This window comes from Ammospiza nelsoni, chromosome 19 (assembly GCF_027579445.1).
Source record: "Ammospiza nelsoni isolate bAmmNel1 chromosome 19, bAmmNel1.pri, whole genome shotgun sequence".
Lineage (NCBI taxonomy): Eukaryota > Metazoa > Chordata > Aves > Passeriformes > Passerellidae > Ammospiza > Ammospiza nelsoni.
The window spans coordinates 7,296,819-7,309,750 of record NC_080651.1 but is presented as its reverse complement, the minus strand read 5'-3'; the positions used below and the strand labels follow the sequence as shown (position 1 = coordinate 7,309,750).

Sequence of the window (12,932 nt, the reverse complement as noted above, 5' to 3'; positions counted from 1 at the left end):
TGTGTCCACACAAGCTGCAGAGCTTCTCTAGGTGGAGGTAATCTCATTATCCCTCAGTCCTGTACTTCCCTGGCTTTGCCATCTGCTGTATCTCAGCCTTTAAAGCATCAATTCTGGGTGCACTAAATAACCACAAGCCACAGGGCTGCTGAAAGATCAGCTTGGCCAAAGCAGTGCCATTTATTTTGCTTACAAAACCCCTTCCAGGAGGCCACCACACCCCAGGTGTGCTGGCTGCAGCTGGGCCCCTCTCAGCACCGTGGGAGACAGGCCCTTCAGCCAGCAGCAATGACACCTGGCATCCATCCCTGGGCTTGGAGAGCTTCCACCTCCAACAGGACAAACACAGCTGGGAGCCAAGCATGACCGAGTCCAGCTGTGCAAGGACTTGGCACATCAGGTCCATGCCACAAAATTCACATTTTGTGCAGCCAGGGGAGCCCTGGGGCAAGAGGCAGCAGGTACAGGAGGTGTGCTGCACCATGGAGAGCAGCTGCCTGCCCTGAAGTTGATGGCAGTGCTGCTCTGGAAGTGTCAGAGCAAGGCCATTCTAGGTAGCAGAAGTGAAACTCATTCTCTCCCAACTTGGTCACCTGGAAGTGTCCAGTCCATCCTTTTTATCTCCAGGGAGCAGAGTGAGTGCAGCCCCCTCCTCCCAAGAAATAAAGTCAACCTGAAACAGAATCTGTATTTCCACCTCCATCCATTCCAGCTCCTCAGGGAGTTTGTTTAGACAACACCAGCTCCAAAATGGGCATTGCTAAAGGAGAGGATCCACGCAGAAGAGAAGTGGCCCCAGCCTGAGGAGCATCTCCTTGCAGAGAGAGAAATTACACACAGGACCATATCCATCCTGGATTCTGTTCTCATAATGCCTACAACAACCAGCAAGAGCCCTGCAGCACAGCCAGGTGGGATTTATTTGCAGGCTGCATTTCCTGTTGGTCTTTGGGTCTGCAGCATTCACACATTTGTTGAAGTGTTGTGAAATTACAGAGCTGCTGAAGGAGGGAAACGTCTTTGTGGGGATGAAATGTGCCTGGCAGTGCAGAGCTGACCTTGGCTCTGGGGATCCTCTTCTGTTCTCTGTGAGGTGTTGTTGAGATTTCCCAGGCAATGGCCCTTGCTGCAGTCAGGTTCTCAGGTAAAGTTTCATTATATTCTCATCATGAAGCCTTTTCCACAGCTGCTTCTCCAGGTTGAAGTCATGGTTAATGTAGAAAATCAGCTTTTTCCACTCCTTGTCATAGTAGTGATCTGAGTACTTCTCATACCCCTCTGTGATGTAGCCATAGGCACTGACCTGGGGAAGATGCAGGGCTCACTGGGCATGGGATGGAGGGAGCAGGGGGAAATACAGGACAGAGATGCCAGATGGGACTTCTCTGGGGGTCCAGAAGGACCAGAGTGTGAGCACGGGCTCCAGAGATCCTGCTGTGCCCTCACTGCCTCCCCAGGAGATGATGTGCTCCAGGACAGCAGCCAGCCCTGCTCTCCCCTGTCCCCACTTCCAGACAGCTCTGGGTGCAAGAATCACTGTGCCCTTACCTGGTCACAGAGGTGGAGGGCAGTCAGCAGCAGGAAGGCCCCTGTTGTGGGTCTGTACAGCCTCCAGTAGTGCTTTTGCAAATTTTTAGACTTTAAAAACCTGCAGCAGGAGAGAGGAAAGCACTGAGGAGTTGCTGGCTGTGGTGTTTCAAGCAGGGCACACCTTGTGGCTCATGTGGCATCTCCCCTCCTGCAGCAGCTTGGGGCCACATGAGGCATTTCAGAGAAACCACAAATGTGCTCAGAACTCTCCACCACCTTCATTGCAACCTCAGCCCAGCTCTGCCCCAGCTTTGTTGAAGTGGTGGGTCTTAAAGCAGTGGGGGTAAAGGATCTCATAGTTAAAGCCCACTACTCTTAAATCTGCCCTTTGCTTTGCAGTGCAGAGGTGGCTTTGGGGCTCCCTGGTATATCCTGCTCCCCACCCACATCTAGGAGTGAAAGGAGACATAAGGAAGGTGCAGAGGAGTCACAAAACCTGCCAGGAGCTGCACTGTGTCATGCCAGGAGTTGTTGGGAAAGCAGGAGTAAACACTGGGAAAAAAATAGCATGGAGTCCTCTTGGTGCTGGAAATGCCCCAAGTCAGAGGGGGCCCCAAGGCAGAGCAGGCAGGGAGGGCTGGCCATCTGCTCCAGGGAAGGCAGGAGCTCTCAAGGACACTGAAGGGTACAGGCAGCCAAAGCAGGGCCCTACAGGAGCCTCTGTGCCTCCTTCTCTCAGCCATGTGTGGCCCAGGAGGGGCAGATCTCATGGTGGCAGTGGCCAGCACAGATCTCATGGTGGCAGTGGCCAGCAGGCTGTGGAAAGGGTTGGAGAGGCACAGAAGAGCAGCAGCCAGGCCAGGCAAAGGAGATGCTGAAGAAAAGCCTGTCATGCTTGAGGGTACAACCAACCTCCTGAGTCTAGAAGGAATCTCTGGAGAGAAAATCTGTCACAGAGCCTTCCTCCAAGGTGCCAAGCAATGGGGAACATACAAGGCTGGTCCTGAACTAGAGATCAACTGTTCTGGCACTTCAGCAACTTTCTTCTTACACCTAAAGTTGCAATTGGCCCTGGGTCTCTTCTGGATGCAGAAAACCAAACAGTTTGATGGCTGTTGCTTCTCCAGCTCACAGGTTCTGGATGTTCACCCACCACAAGCATCCACTGCAGCACCACAGAGAGTTTCAGCTTGAGAGGTTGGCATTTCATGAAAGGAGGAGTAAAGAAAGTTCTGGGGAAGGGGTATGGATAGGAGGGGTGTAGAACTTGGCAGGGAAAGCTAGGTAACAAAAAACCAACACTTAAATAAACTAAATAACAATAAAGGAACAAGTCTAGTTTTAAAAACATAAAATACAAAATGGACAACCTGTGCTACTCTAAAGGCAGGGAAAAGGACAGCATGAGGAAATTACAAAATTACAAATTAAACAGTAAGCATATTAATACAACTAAAAAGCACACAACAACATCAGCAGAGCTCAGGCTGCTGGTGTGGCTGAGCTGGGGTTACAGGGAGGGAGCTGGGAGGAGAGGCCAGAGACAGAGAGAGATGGTGCTGGCCAGGAAAAAGGAGCCTGTTAGAGCACACAACCTGCAGCTCACCTGTTTTTCATGTATCTGAGGAAATCAGGGTGAGTCACCAGGTATTTGTCCATTGTGAAATCTTCATCGAATTTCTGCCGGGGTTTCTGCCTAAGGACAGGAATGGGGAGACTCAAGACAAGCAAGCTCCCACACCTCATCACAGCTGGAAAGGATCAGCCCTGATGCACTTGGTGGTCAGAGAAAAACCACAAACACTGTGAAGATATTCTGTAACATTTCCCACATTATGACAAAGCCTCCATAGCCTGTGTGCATTGCAGAGGAGGAGATCAGGGAGGAGAGGCAACAAAAGGAGATAGGAATATCAAAAGCATGTGTTTGTATAGGCAAAAATTAGTGAAACCAGGCCTTCATCCATGAGCAGGCCACACCAGACCAGCCAGCAGCAAGTGTTCATCCCCAAAAGTCACAAAACTTTCCCTAAGCTCTGGCCACACATCATTGAAATCAGCTGATGTTGGGGAAGATGAAACAGGAAAGCCTTATAAATATGATTTCCTGGCAAAAGATTTTGAGAATATAGAAACTACAAGCGAGATTGAAATGAATGCAAGCTTTGAGATCCCTTAGTTACTGAACAACTGGAAAACAATGGTGTGGCCAGCTGAAGGTGATCCCCTTTTGATGGAACAACACCCTCTGCTTGCAGACAGGCCCAAGGGTCAGAGCAGACCCTGCCAGCTTGGCAGAAGGGCCCAAAGAGGAGTTTTTAGGGTTTAAAATGTAACACAGTACGGTAACGTAATGATTCTTGTAGGCTGTATGTAAATGCTGTAGGATTTGTATGTTGTGCTAGATTGGTTAGTGAGAATCTGAATATTCAACACAGAGGAAGATTTATTGTATTGTAACGGGAACTTTGCTGTCTTACCCCTTCTACTCTCTCACCCTCTCTCCCCCTCTCTTCCTCTTTGGGCCTGCTCTGAGCTGTGGCTGGCAGCTCCCAGCAGGGCCCTGCACCCAGGCCCTTTGCAATAAACCCCAAGTTCCACAACCTAGCTTCAAAAATCTCTCGTCTCCGTCCTTCCCAGCCCCCAATGCTCCTACCAGCTACCTCTGAAGGAGGTGTATTGGCTACAGCAGTGCTCAGAGCTGTGCAGGAAATGAGAGATTTCTTTCTGCAAGTCTGCCAGGGGAGGGAGGCTTTACCCTGGGCTGGTCCTCACAGGGCTGAGCCCTGGGAGAGGCAAGGAGCCCCACAGAGAGCTCATCACTGAGGGGCAGAGGGGGCTGGAGTTGGCTTTACCCGCTGAGGTTCAGGAATCCTTTCCTGATGTCCTTGTTGAGCAGCAGAGCCTCCAGCCACTCATAGTCTCTTGCTCCCTCCAGGAAGTGAATGTATCTGACATGCTAAGAAGAAAATAAATGAGCATTAGTGAACAGAATCTCCAAATCAATACAAGCAAACATCTTGGCTGAGTTTCTTGGGCACACATCTCCAGTCTGCACTCTCAACCAGCCCACAGCAGCAGAATGGAGAAAACATGTGATTTGCAGCTCCTTCTACATGCCATAAGGCTGTGGATGGGACAGAGACAGCCAGATAAACTTTCCCAGGAATTGTTCTGGGGAGTTTTGTTTTAATATTTTCTCTCAGCCTTCTCCATCTTGCAGCTGGTGTTTTGAACAGTTGTTTTCTCATAAGATATTTACCAAAGGGTGTCTGCTTAAATAGCCAATGGTGTGAAGGGGTGTTAATTAAGTAACCAATCAAGTCCACCTGAATTGGAATGGTGTATAAAAAGAATGGGTTTCTAATAAACTCAAATTAGCCTCATGAAGAGAATGAATGTGTTGCCTTCACTCCTGTTCCTGACTCAAAGGTGGCACAAGGCTGGGGTGGCATTGACACAACCTGTCACTGCAAACACTCACTCTGAGCCAGGGCAGAGCAGGTTCCCTCCCTGAGGGTAAAGCTAAAGGGCTGTCTTAGCCCCTCTGCTCCCTGTGGCAGGAGCAGAGCTGAAGCACACAGACAAACAGCATCCTGTTAAAGCTGTGCATGCACACAGCAGTGTGCACTCACTTTGTCCCGTGGGATGTTCCTGAACCCTCTGTGTCCCAAGATCTGAAGAGAGGAAACCAGGGAGTAGGCTGTGAATCCATAAAAGGAAGTTTTTGTTCCCACATCTTTTTCATAACCCTTGATTAGAGCCCCGCTCAGCCTGGCAAAGGAAATGAAACAGAAGAGCAGGGTTAGGTGACCACTGAAACCCCTCCCATGCACATTCCTGACAGGAAAAGACAGTGTTAGCCTGGAGGAAGGACAGACTAGCCCTATTCTGATTAGCACCCTGATCTGCAGGACAGCCCCTGCTGTGGAGATGGCTCTTTATGGCTCATTTGTGACCACAGGCTTTGGATATTGAGTAACTCTCCAATTATTTTTGGACTTTTTATCTCCTGCCATCCATCATTTTGGCACTTGGGAATGGGTGGAATACTAGAAGAGATGAAGTGATCCAGCCACAGTCAGGGGCTACCCACAGTGAGCTATCTGAGCATCTTCTGAGAAGGAAGGCAGCCTTACCTGAAGACATAGTCATGGGAGTCAATCTCCTGGCCCATCCCAGAGTTATTCAGAATTCCTCCATTCCCCACGACAGCACAGCTGATGCACGTGGGTATGCTGCTGTCATGGTTGGCCAGGAGCAGCTGCTGGTGGGGCTTTGGGGGCAGCAGGGATATGACCTCCTTCACCACTGTGAAGCAAACACAGCGGTGAGTTATCAAGAGCCTTTGGGATGGACACAGTGAAACCACCACAGTTTCCACCATGAGATCCTCCTAGACTGATGCCTTGGATGGGGAGATGCTGCAAACCTACAGGTTCCTGTTAGGAGTCTGAAAGTCCCATCCTGACAAGTCCTGAGGGACTCACGTGAATAATTGAGGTCCATGAAGCCATAGGGGGGTATAAAATGCTCCAGGCGGTTCCATTCACTGTCACTGAAGTGTCTCCTGTCCATGAAGAGTGTGATGTTGGGCAGGAAAAGATCCCTCAGCCAGGCAGACTTGGCAGCCCTGGCCCTCACTGATTCAGAGCAGGTCTTGAAAAACAAAAAGGAAACAGTAATGATTGAGGTGATAAACCTGAGTGAGTGCCCGTGCTTGTGTGCCTGTCTGTGGTAGGGCCAAAGGGAAACCCAGAAACTCCAGTGGTACCATTTCCCTCGTGATCCCCTGTCACAGACATCTTTTATGAAAAATCATTTCTTAAGGATTTTTCCTCCTGAGAAGCTGAGAAGCCTCAAGAACAAAATGTAAACAATGGTTATCTGCTGCTGTGGAATGTAACAGGTGCATCTGTGATTGGCCCATGTTGGTTGTTTCTAATTAATGGCCAATCACAGTCAGCTGGCTCAGACTCTCTGTCCAAGCCACAAGCCTTTGTTATTATCCCTTCTGTTTCTATTCTTAGCCAGCCTTCTGATGAAATCCTTTCTTCTATTCTTTTAGTATAGTTTTAATGTAATATATATCATAAAATAATAAATCAAGCCTTCTGAAACATGGAGTCAGCTCCTCATCTCTTCCCTCATCCTCAGACCCCTGTGAACACCGTCACACCCAGCTACAAAGGGCCCACACCCCCAGGGCCAGCAGACAAGGAGGTCAGTGGGGAGGCCATTCTTGGTGACCACCTGCACCATTCCACCTACCGAGGCTGGGGATGAGCTATCCAGCAGGTACTCGTCCTCAAAATCCCAGTGTGGCTCAAATGTGAAGTCAACAGAGCTCAGTTTCCTCTTCTGTGTCACAGCAGCAGCCTGAGGAGTAGGTGGTACAGTTTTCATTGATGCAGGAGGAGCTTTGGGTTTTGCTTGGTCTGGGGATGTGTTGTTCTCATGTGCTCCCTTCAACCCAGAGGATGGTTTCACTGTTGCTTTCTCCTTGCCACCCTTCTCCAAGGGAAGTGGTTCCACTGTTGTCTTTTCCTTGGCTTTTTCCACCCATGGAGCTGGCCTCACTGTTGTTTTCCCCTCGTTTTCCTGCACCACAGGGGTTGTTTTCACTGTTGTCTCCTTGATTCCCTCCAACTGGGGTGGTGGTTTCACAGCCATGTTCCCCTTTTCTTCCTCAACACTCATAACTGGTTTCATTGTTTCCTTCTGCTCCTCCTTTCCTTTTCTTGGTGTGCTCTCCACCACATCATTGAGTCTTGTGATGTGTCCTCCCAAAGTCACCTTTAAAATGCTCCTGGAGTTCCCATTATCAGAACAGTTCAAACCCTGTTGCTCTTGGGGGTCCACTTTTTGTGTCTCTGGGGCATGCTGGAAAATGTTCAATTTCCTGAATGCAATCAAAGGAAAAGCAGATACATCACACACACTTAGCACTGAAAACCCTTCAGCTCGTTTCTAGTGCTCTTGACTCTGAGCCTCTCTCTGTGCTTTACAGCAGTTTCATTTTAAGCTTTGCCAAAATGTTATTTAACTTCCTGCACCATTCCAGCCTGAATATTGCTTATCTCCCCGCTAGGCAAATCCCAGAGGCACACATTCTCTCCTCAGCTCTTGGCACATGAAACATTCACTCTGGCAGTAGCAGCCAACCAGTACAGGGAACTGGGCACTGGGCAGGTCCCCTGGCACTGTCCCCAGAGCACTGCAGGGTTGGTTTGGAGATCCTGGGCTCAGGACATGGCCCCACCATGGAGGCAGCCATCTGCCTCTCCCCTCTGCCAGCAGAGCCCTGTGCTTCAGCACCAGAGCATGAAGAGCTTCCAGAATTCAGGAAGGAAAGTCTGAGAAGTGAAATATTAGAAATTCAGGCAACCCTGATGAGGGGAGAGATGATGCATCTGCCTCCATTGATATCAGAAGGATAATTTATTACTTTATTATACTATATTACATTAAAGAATACTAAACTATACTAAAGAATACAGAAAAGATACTTACTGAGTGCTAAAAAGACAATAATGAAAACTTGTGACTCTTTCCAGAGTCCTGACACAGCTTGGCCCCAATTGGCCAAAGAGTGAAAACAACTCACAGCAGAATCCAATGAAACAATCACCTGTGGGTAAAAAAATCTCCAAACACATTCAAAGTAAACACTATATACTATACTAAAGAATACAGAAAAGATACTTTTATAAGTATAAAGATTTGCTATATCTTTTTAGTATAAGATATACTAAAAACATATACTAAAAGATAAGATATATTAAAAAGACCTTTAGTATAAGATATAGTAAAAAAGATAATAATGAAAACTCGTGACTCCTTCCAGAGTCCTGACACAGCTTGGTCCTGATTGGCCAAAGAGTCAATCAACCCACACCAGAATCCAATAAAACAATCACCTGTGGGTAAACGATCTCCAAACACATTCCACGTGAACACAACGCAGGAGAAGCAAATGAGATAAGAATTGCTTTCCTTTTCTCTGAGGCCTCTCTCTGCCTTTCAGCTTCCCAGGAGAGAAAACCTGGGCACAGGAATCATGTTTATAGAATGTGAATGCCACAGTGAAACTCACTTTTTACCCTTCATCACCTCTTGAGATTTTGAGGCCACAGGACACTTCTTTCTCTCCTCTGCCTTGGTCAGGTATTGCAAGGGCATCACACAGCACTCACCAGGCACATGTGTCTGAAGGCAGACACTGTGAAGCTGTTAAAATGCAAAATTTCTACATTTTTAGCACTTGCCTCTAATATTGCAGCTGCCCTGTTGCCTGATTCAGAGGCACAGGCAGGTACAAGGTTGTCACAGGAGGACACATCTGCTGACAGCAGAAGAGCCACCTGCAACAAGACTGTGCTGAAACCCAGGGGAAAAAAATCAAGGCAGAAGTGGTGGAGTTGTGTCCTAAACATTCCCCCTTCTCTGTGCATGGCTGGAGAGTAGAACAGGAAAAAGAAAGGTGAACAATATCCACAGCTGAGCTTTTGTGTGCAGCAAAGCTGTTGAGGATAAACCATGGCTGTGGCAGCCTGATCCCACCCTCCTGTTCAGCCTTTGCATGACACACTCGTTTGGGAACGCTGTGGATTGCTTCCGAAGTGAAAAATGGGACAAAAAGCACTCCTGCAGATAACAGGCTGCAGATAGCAGCTCAGTCACTGCTGAAATTTGATGGGTGTTGTACCACTCTGAAAGTGCTCAGGAAATGATCAGCTAAGGAGGCATTTAAAATCGTTTTTTATCAGATAAATATGTGAACCTTTATAAGGTTAGAAAAGAGAGCTTGTAGCACATGGCCTATCAGCTCTGCCTCTCCCATAATCATTAGCCAGCTTCAACCCGGTGTGCAGCATGTGCTTTCTGTCACAGGCTTTCATATATAAACTTACTGTCACTGCTTACTGCCCAATAGGAGGAAAGATTTTATATGGACACTCTAAATAAAGAGAAATTTGGTAAGATAGCTCAGGCAGATCTTAAATCCCTTGGTGAATTTCTGGTGTATTTTTAAGATGATGTTTAAAACTCTGAAATAAAGCGCAGAAAACAAATGAAAAGGAGTTTCAATATGAGAAACCATCCCCCACTCCAGGCTTTCCCTGTTGCTGTCTTACATGGTAGATTCCACCTCAGTCTGTTACACTTCAAATCCTGTGCCAGAGACCAAAATGTAAAACCAAGGACTCTTCACATCCCAAAGCTTGCTCTCTGCAGTCAGGCCCACATGGCCAGGCACTGGTGCTCACACAGGACCCTGCTCTCCTGACCAGCATTTTAAACCCAGACAAATTGTCAAAGCAGCACGGTGGATGTCAGGCTCTAGAGTCCATCTGGCAAACAACTGCAGAAGCTCAATGACATTTGCTGTCATTTTCCTCCCCTTTTACAAAGCCCAAGGACAAATAGAGGATAAAGCCATGAAAATGCTGCTTTGTGTATTCTGCGTGACATGCAAGGTACAGAAATAGAGCTGCCACACAGACAGCAACACACAGCTCATATCTTGTTGTGTTTTACTTAAGTTGTATAAATACAGGCATTTCCATTCTCTGAAACTACAGCAGAAGGAAATGGCTTCAAGCAGCTAAATATGGAGAGCCACTTCTTATTCCAGCTCTGCCACTGATGGGCTCTGGGATCAAGGAGAAGTCACTTCTCTACGCCTCCTCCTTCTCTCCTTTCCCTCCCACCTCCTTTGTGCAGGTTCCAACCTCTCCAAATCTGACAGCTGTCCTCAAAGCGGGGTCTCGAGCTGCTAGAGCTGAGCTGAACTCAAGTCACCTCCAGAAGAGCTGCAGATGTTCCCAGCTTCACTCCTCCTGCCTGCCCCCATAGCAGCAGCCCAGACATTCAGCTGAGAACCAGCCCAGCCCAGCCAAGCCATTTGAGCTTCCTGGGAGAGCTGGGACCAGCTGAGGGTGGTGGGGAGGCTGGGGAGGCTCAACATATCCACAAGCCATACCTCTACTGGGAAAGGCTCAGGTGCCTGCAAGGGCTCATGCAAGGAGCAGTGCTCCCTGCCAGTGATGCTGGAGACATGTCACTGCAATTCCCTCCCTCCACACCCATCCCTGTAGGATTTACTTGACCATTTATATAAAAGAGATAAAATTATATTATATATATTATAATATAAAATTATATAAAATAGATATCAAGATATCATGTCCACATGACATTGGTGTCCCAGTATGCAGCATATTTTGTGTTAGGAATCAGCTGCTGAATTTGCCATACATTCAAAGCCATCCCACCAAATTCACTGTCCACCAATGCAATCTGGATTAGGGCTGAATAAGGCCCTTCTGGGAGCCAACAGGAAAAGCAAATACCATGTAGTGCCAAAGTATGAAAACACGTAGCATTAGTGAGGCAAAAGCTGCTTTATACAGCTACAAAAGGAAGCCCTGGAAAATACTGAGCCAACAGAGGCAGATTTTTGACTGTGGATCTTCCAACAGCATGCTCTGCTAAAGTAATATGGTCGCCTAACTCAGATCAGAAGTGCAAATTTCAGGGTAAAAAAGACAAACAGACAGAAAGTGAGCACAAGCACCCACACCAGGCAGTGCATGCCACAAAGGAACAGGTCCCTTACCTGAAAATCTTTGCCAAGTCAAACAAGGAGCTGGAATTGCCAAGGAAGAGGCAGAACTGTAATACAACAACGAGGCAAATCAGGGCTTTGGCAATTTTTGGGAGCCTTAGCCTGGAGCAGCGCATGGTGAGGAACCCGTGAGTGGCAGAGGGCTCGCCAGGCACTGCCTCACCAAGGGGTGTGGAAGGACTGGGCTGGTTTTCCATCTGGATTTCCCACAATAAAGTGCACACCCTGTCTCCCAGCATTCCCAGTCACTGCACACAGATCCAGTTTCTTAGGCAGGCATCAGTTTTGTGCTGTTCCTATTTATCACCAGAAGCTTATTTACAAAGAGCGGGAAAAGGAAAGCCTTTTACTGCAAACAGTGGAAGTTTATTGTGTTTTTCTTAATGACATTGTTCTGCCCTAAAATAGAAACCTTTTATCTCTAACCTGGAAAAGGCATCACTGGGAATGCATGCAAAGTGTGGAAGTGACCATAGTTACAATCCATGAAGCTTTCAGAGCACCACCTGCCCAAGGTTTTACACATGGCCACAAACAAATATTCTTCATGCAGTAATTGCTTGCAGCCCCAATCCAGGAGCAATCCTCGCCCCACAAATGCTGATGGCTAGATACACATCCATTTTACCTTGTGGTTGGGAGACAACCCAACAAATCCAAGTAAGACTTGGTGCAAATCCACCACAGAAAAGAGGAGTTTATGTTATGAAAATCTCCAGTCAGTGTGAAATCAATCTTTGGCAGTCCAGGGTACATCACCCCACCAGCAGAGGGAAAGATTTGCAAAGATGAACACCTCACCCAGATAAATGTTTACTTCTACCGGGGATGTAGGTTTACAACTATTTTAACTTTTTAAGCTGTCAAACATTAACCCTGAAATTTCAAGGGGCGATAGCCATATTGCTTCTTATGCATAGGCTTCTTTTGCAAGCTCTTATAAAAAATGAAGCTCAGATATAAAAAAAGCTTTTGCTGACAGTATCTCAAATCTCAGAAGCACTCACAGTGTTACTGAATACCCAGAGAACTGAAGGTGCCTGTTTTATATCACAGCAAAGCCAGTCAACAGGTTTCACAACTACAAGACTTTTTTTGTTAACAGGGGTCCCAAAGGGAAATTCTGGAGGCAGGAATCATTTTCCTTCAATCTCCTCCATGTAACATTACTGCAAAAGCAAGAGCCACAAGGGATAGAAAAATTCCTACAAGCAGAAAAATACAGATTTCTTTGCTTTTAAGGATCTGCACTGGTGATTGTGGAGAATTTGTCTGTAGCACTGTCTGTTCAGGAGGGATTGTGATTGTACTTGGGGGAATATCCAAATCTCTGACAAGCACATTAGCCAAAAGCAGCCTTGCTATTTGCAAAACAGGGCTTTTCACCTTCTTGGTGTAAGAAAAGAAAACCTAACCCCCCCCCTTGTCAGAGTACAGACTTTCACTTCCTTGGAGCATCATTTCCTCACCCCACTGCTGACATCAGTGTCAGAACAGAGGCACCAGGCTGGTTTGCTCAAACACGAAGTCAGAGTGGGAAATAGGGATGTATTGGAACTCTCCAGGGATGACCTGGTGAAAATTGAGGTCAAGAGCAGAGCTGGTCTCTTAAACAGCTCTGTAAGAAATGAGATTCTTGGGATACACAGGGCTCCCAGCCCATGGGCAGCAAGGTGCCAAGCAAAGAGTGCAAATGCACAGGGCCTGGCCTCTCAAGGGCCACAGCATCCTTTTCCAAATGCATGTTTCTCTGCAGTCCTCTCTGCAATCT

General features: G+C 47.4%; 1 protein-coding gene across 1 annotated transcript; it reads right to left on the bottom strand.

The window, feature by feature from the left end:
• Positions 1-279: 279 nt before the first annotated feature.
• Positions 280-11,277, bottom strand: ST6GALNAC1 (ST6 N-acetylgalactosaminide alpha-2,6-sialyltransferase 1). Its single transcript, XM_059485873.1, has 9 exons — positions 11,153-11,277; positions 6,802-7,432; positions 6,021-6,189; positions 5,670-5,841; positions 5,166-5,304; positions 4,386-4,489; positions 3,137-3,226; positions 1,549-1,648; positions 280-1,303 (listed from the first exon to the last, which is right to left on the bottom strand). Exons 1-9 carry the CDS (start codon positions 11,275-11,277, stop codon positions 1,133-1,135), a joined length of 1,701 nt encoding a protein of 566 aa, XP_059341856.1. The 3' UTR covers positions 280-1,132.
• Positions 11,278-12,932: the final 1,655 nt, after the last annotated feature.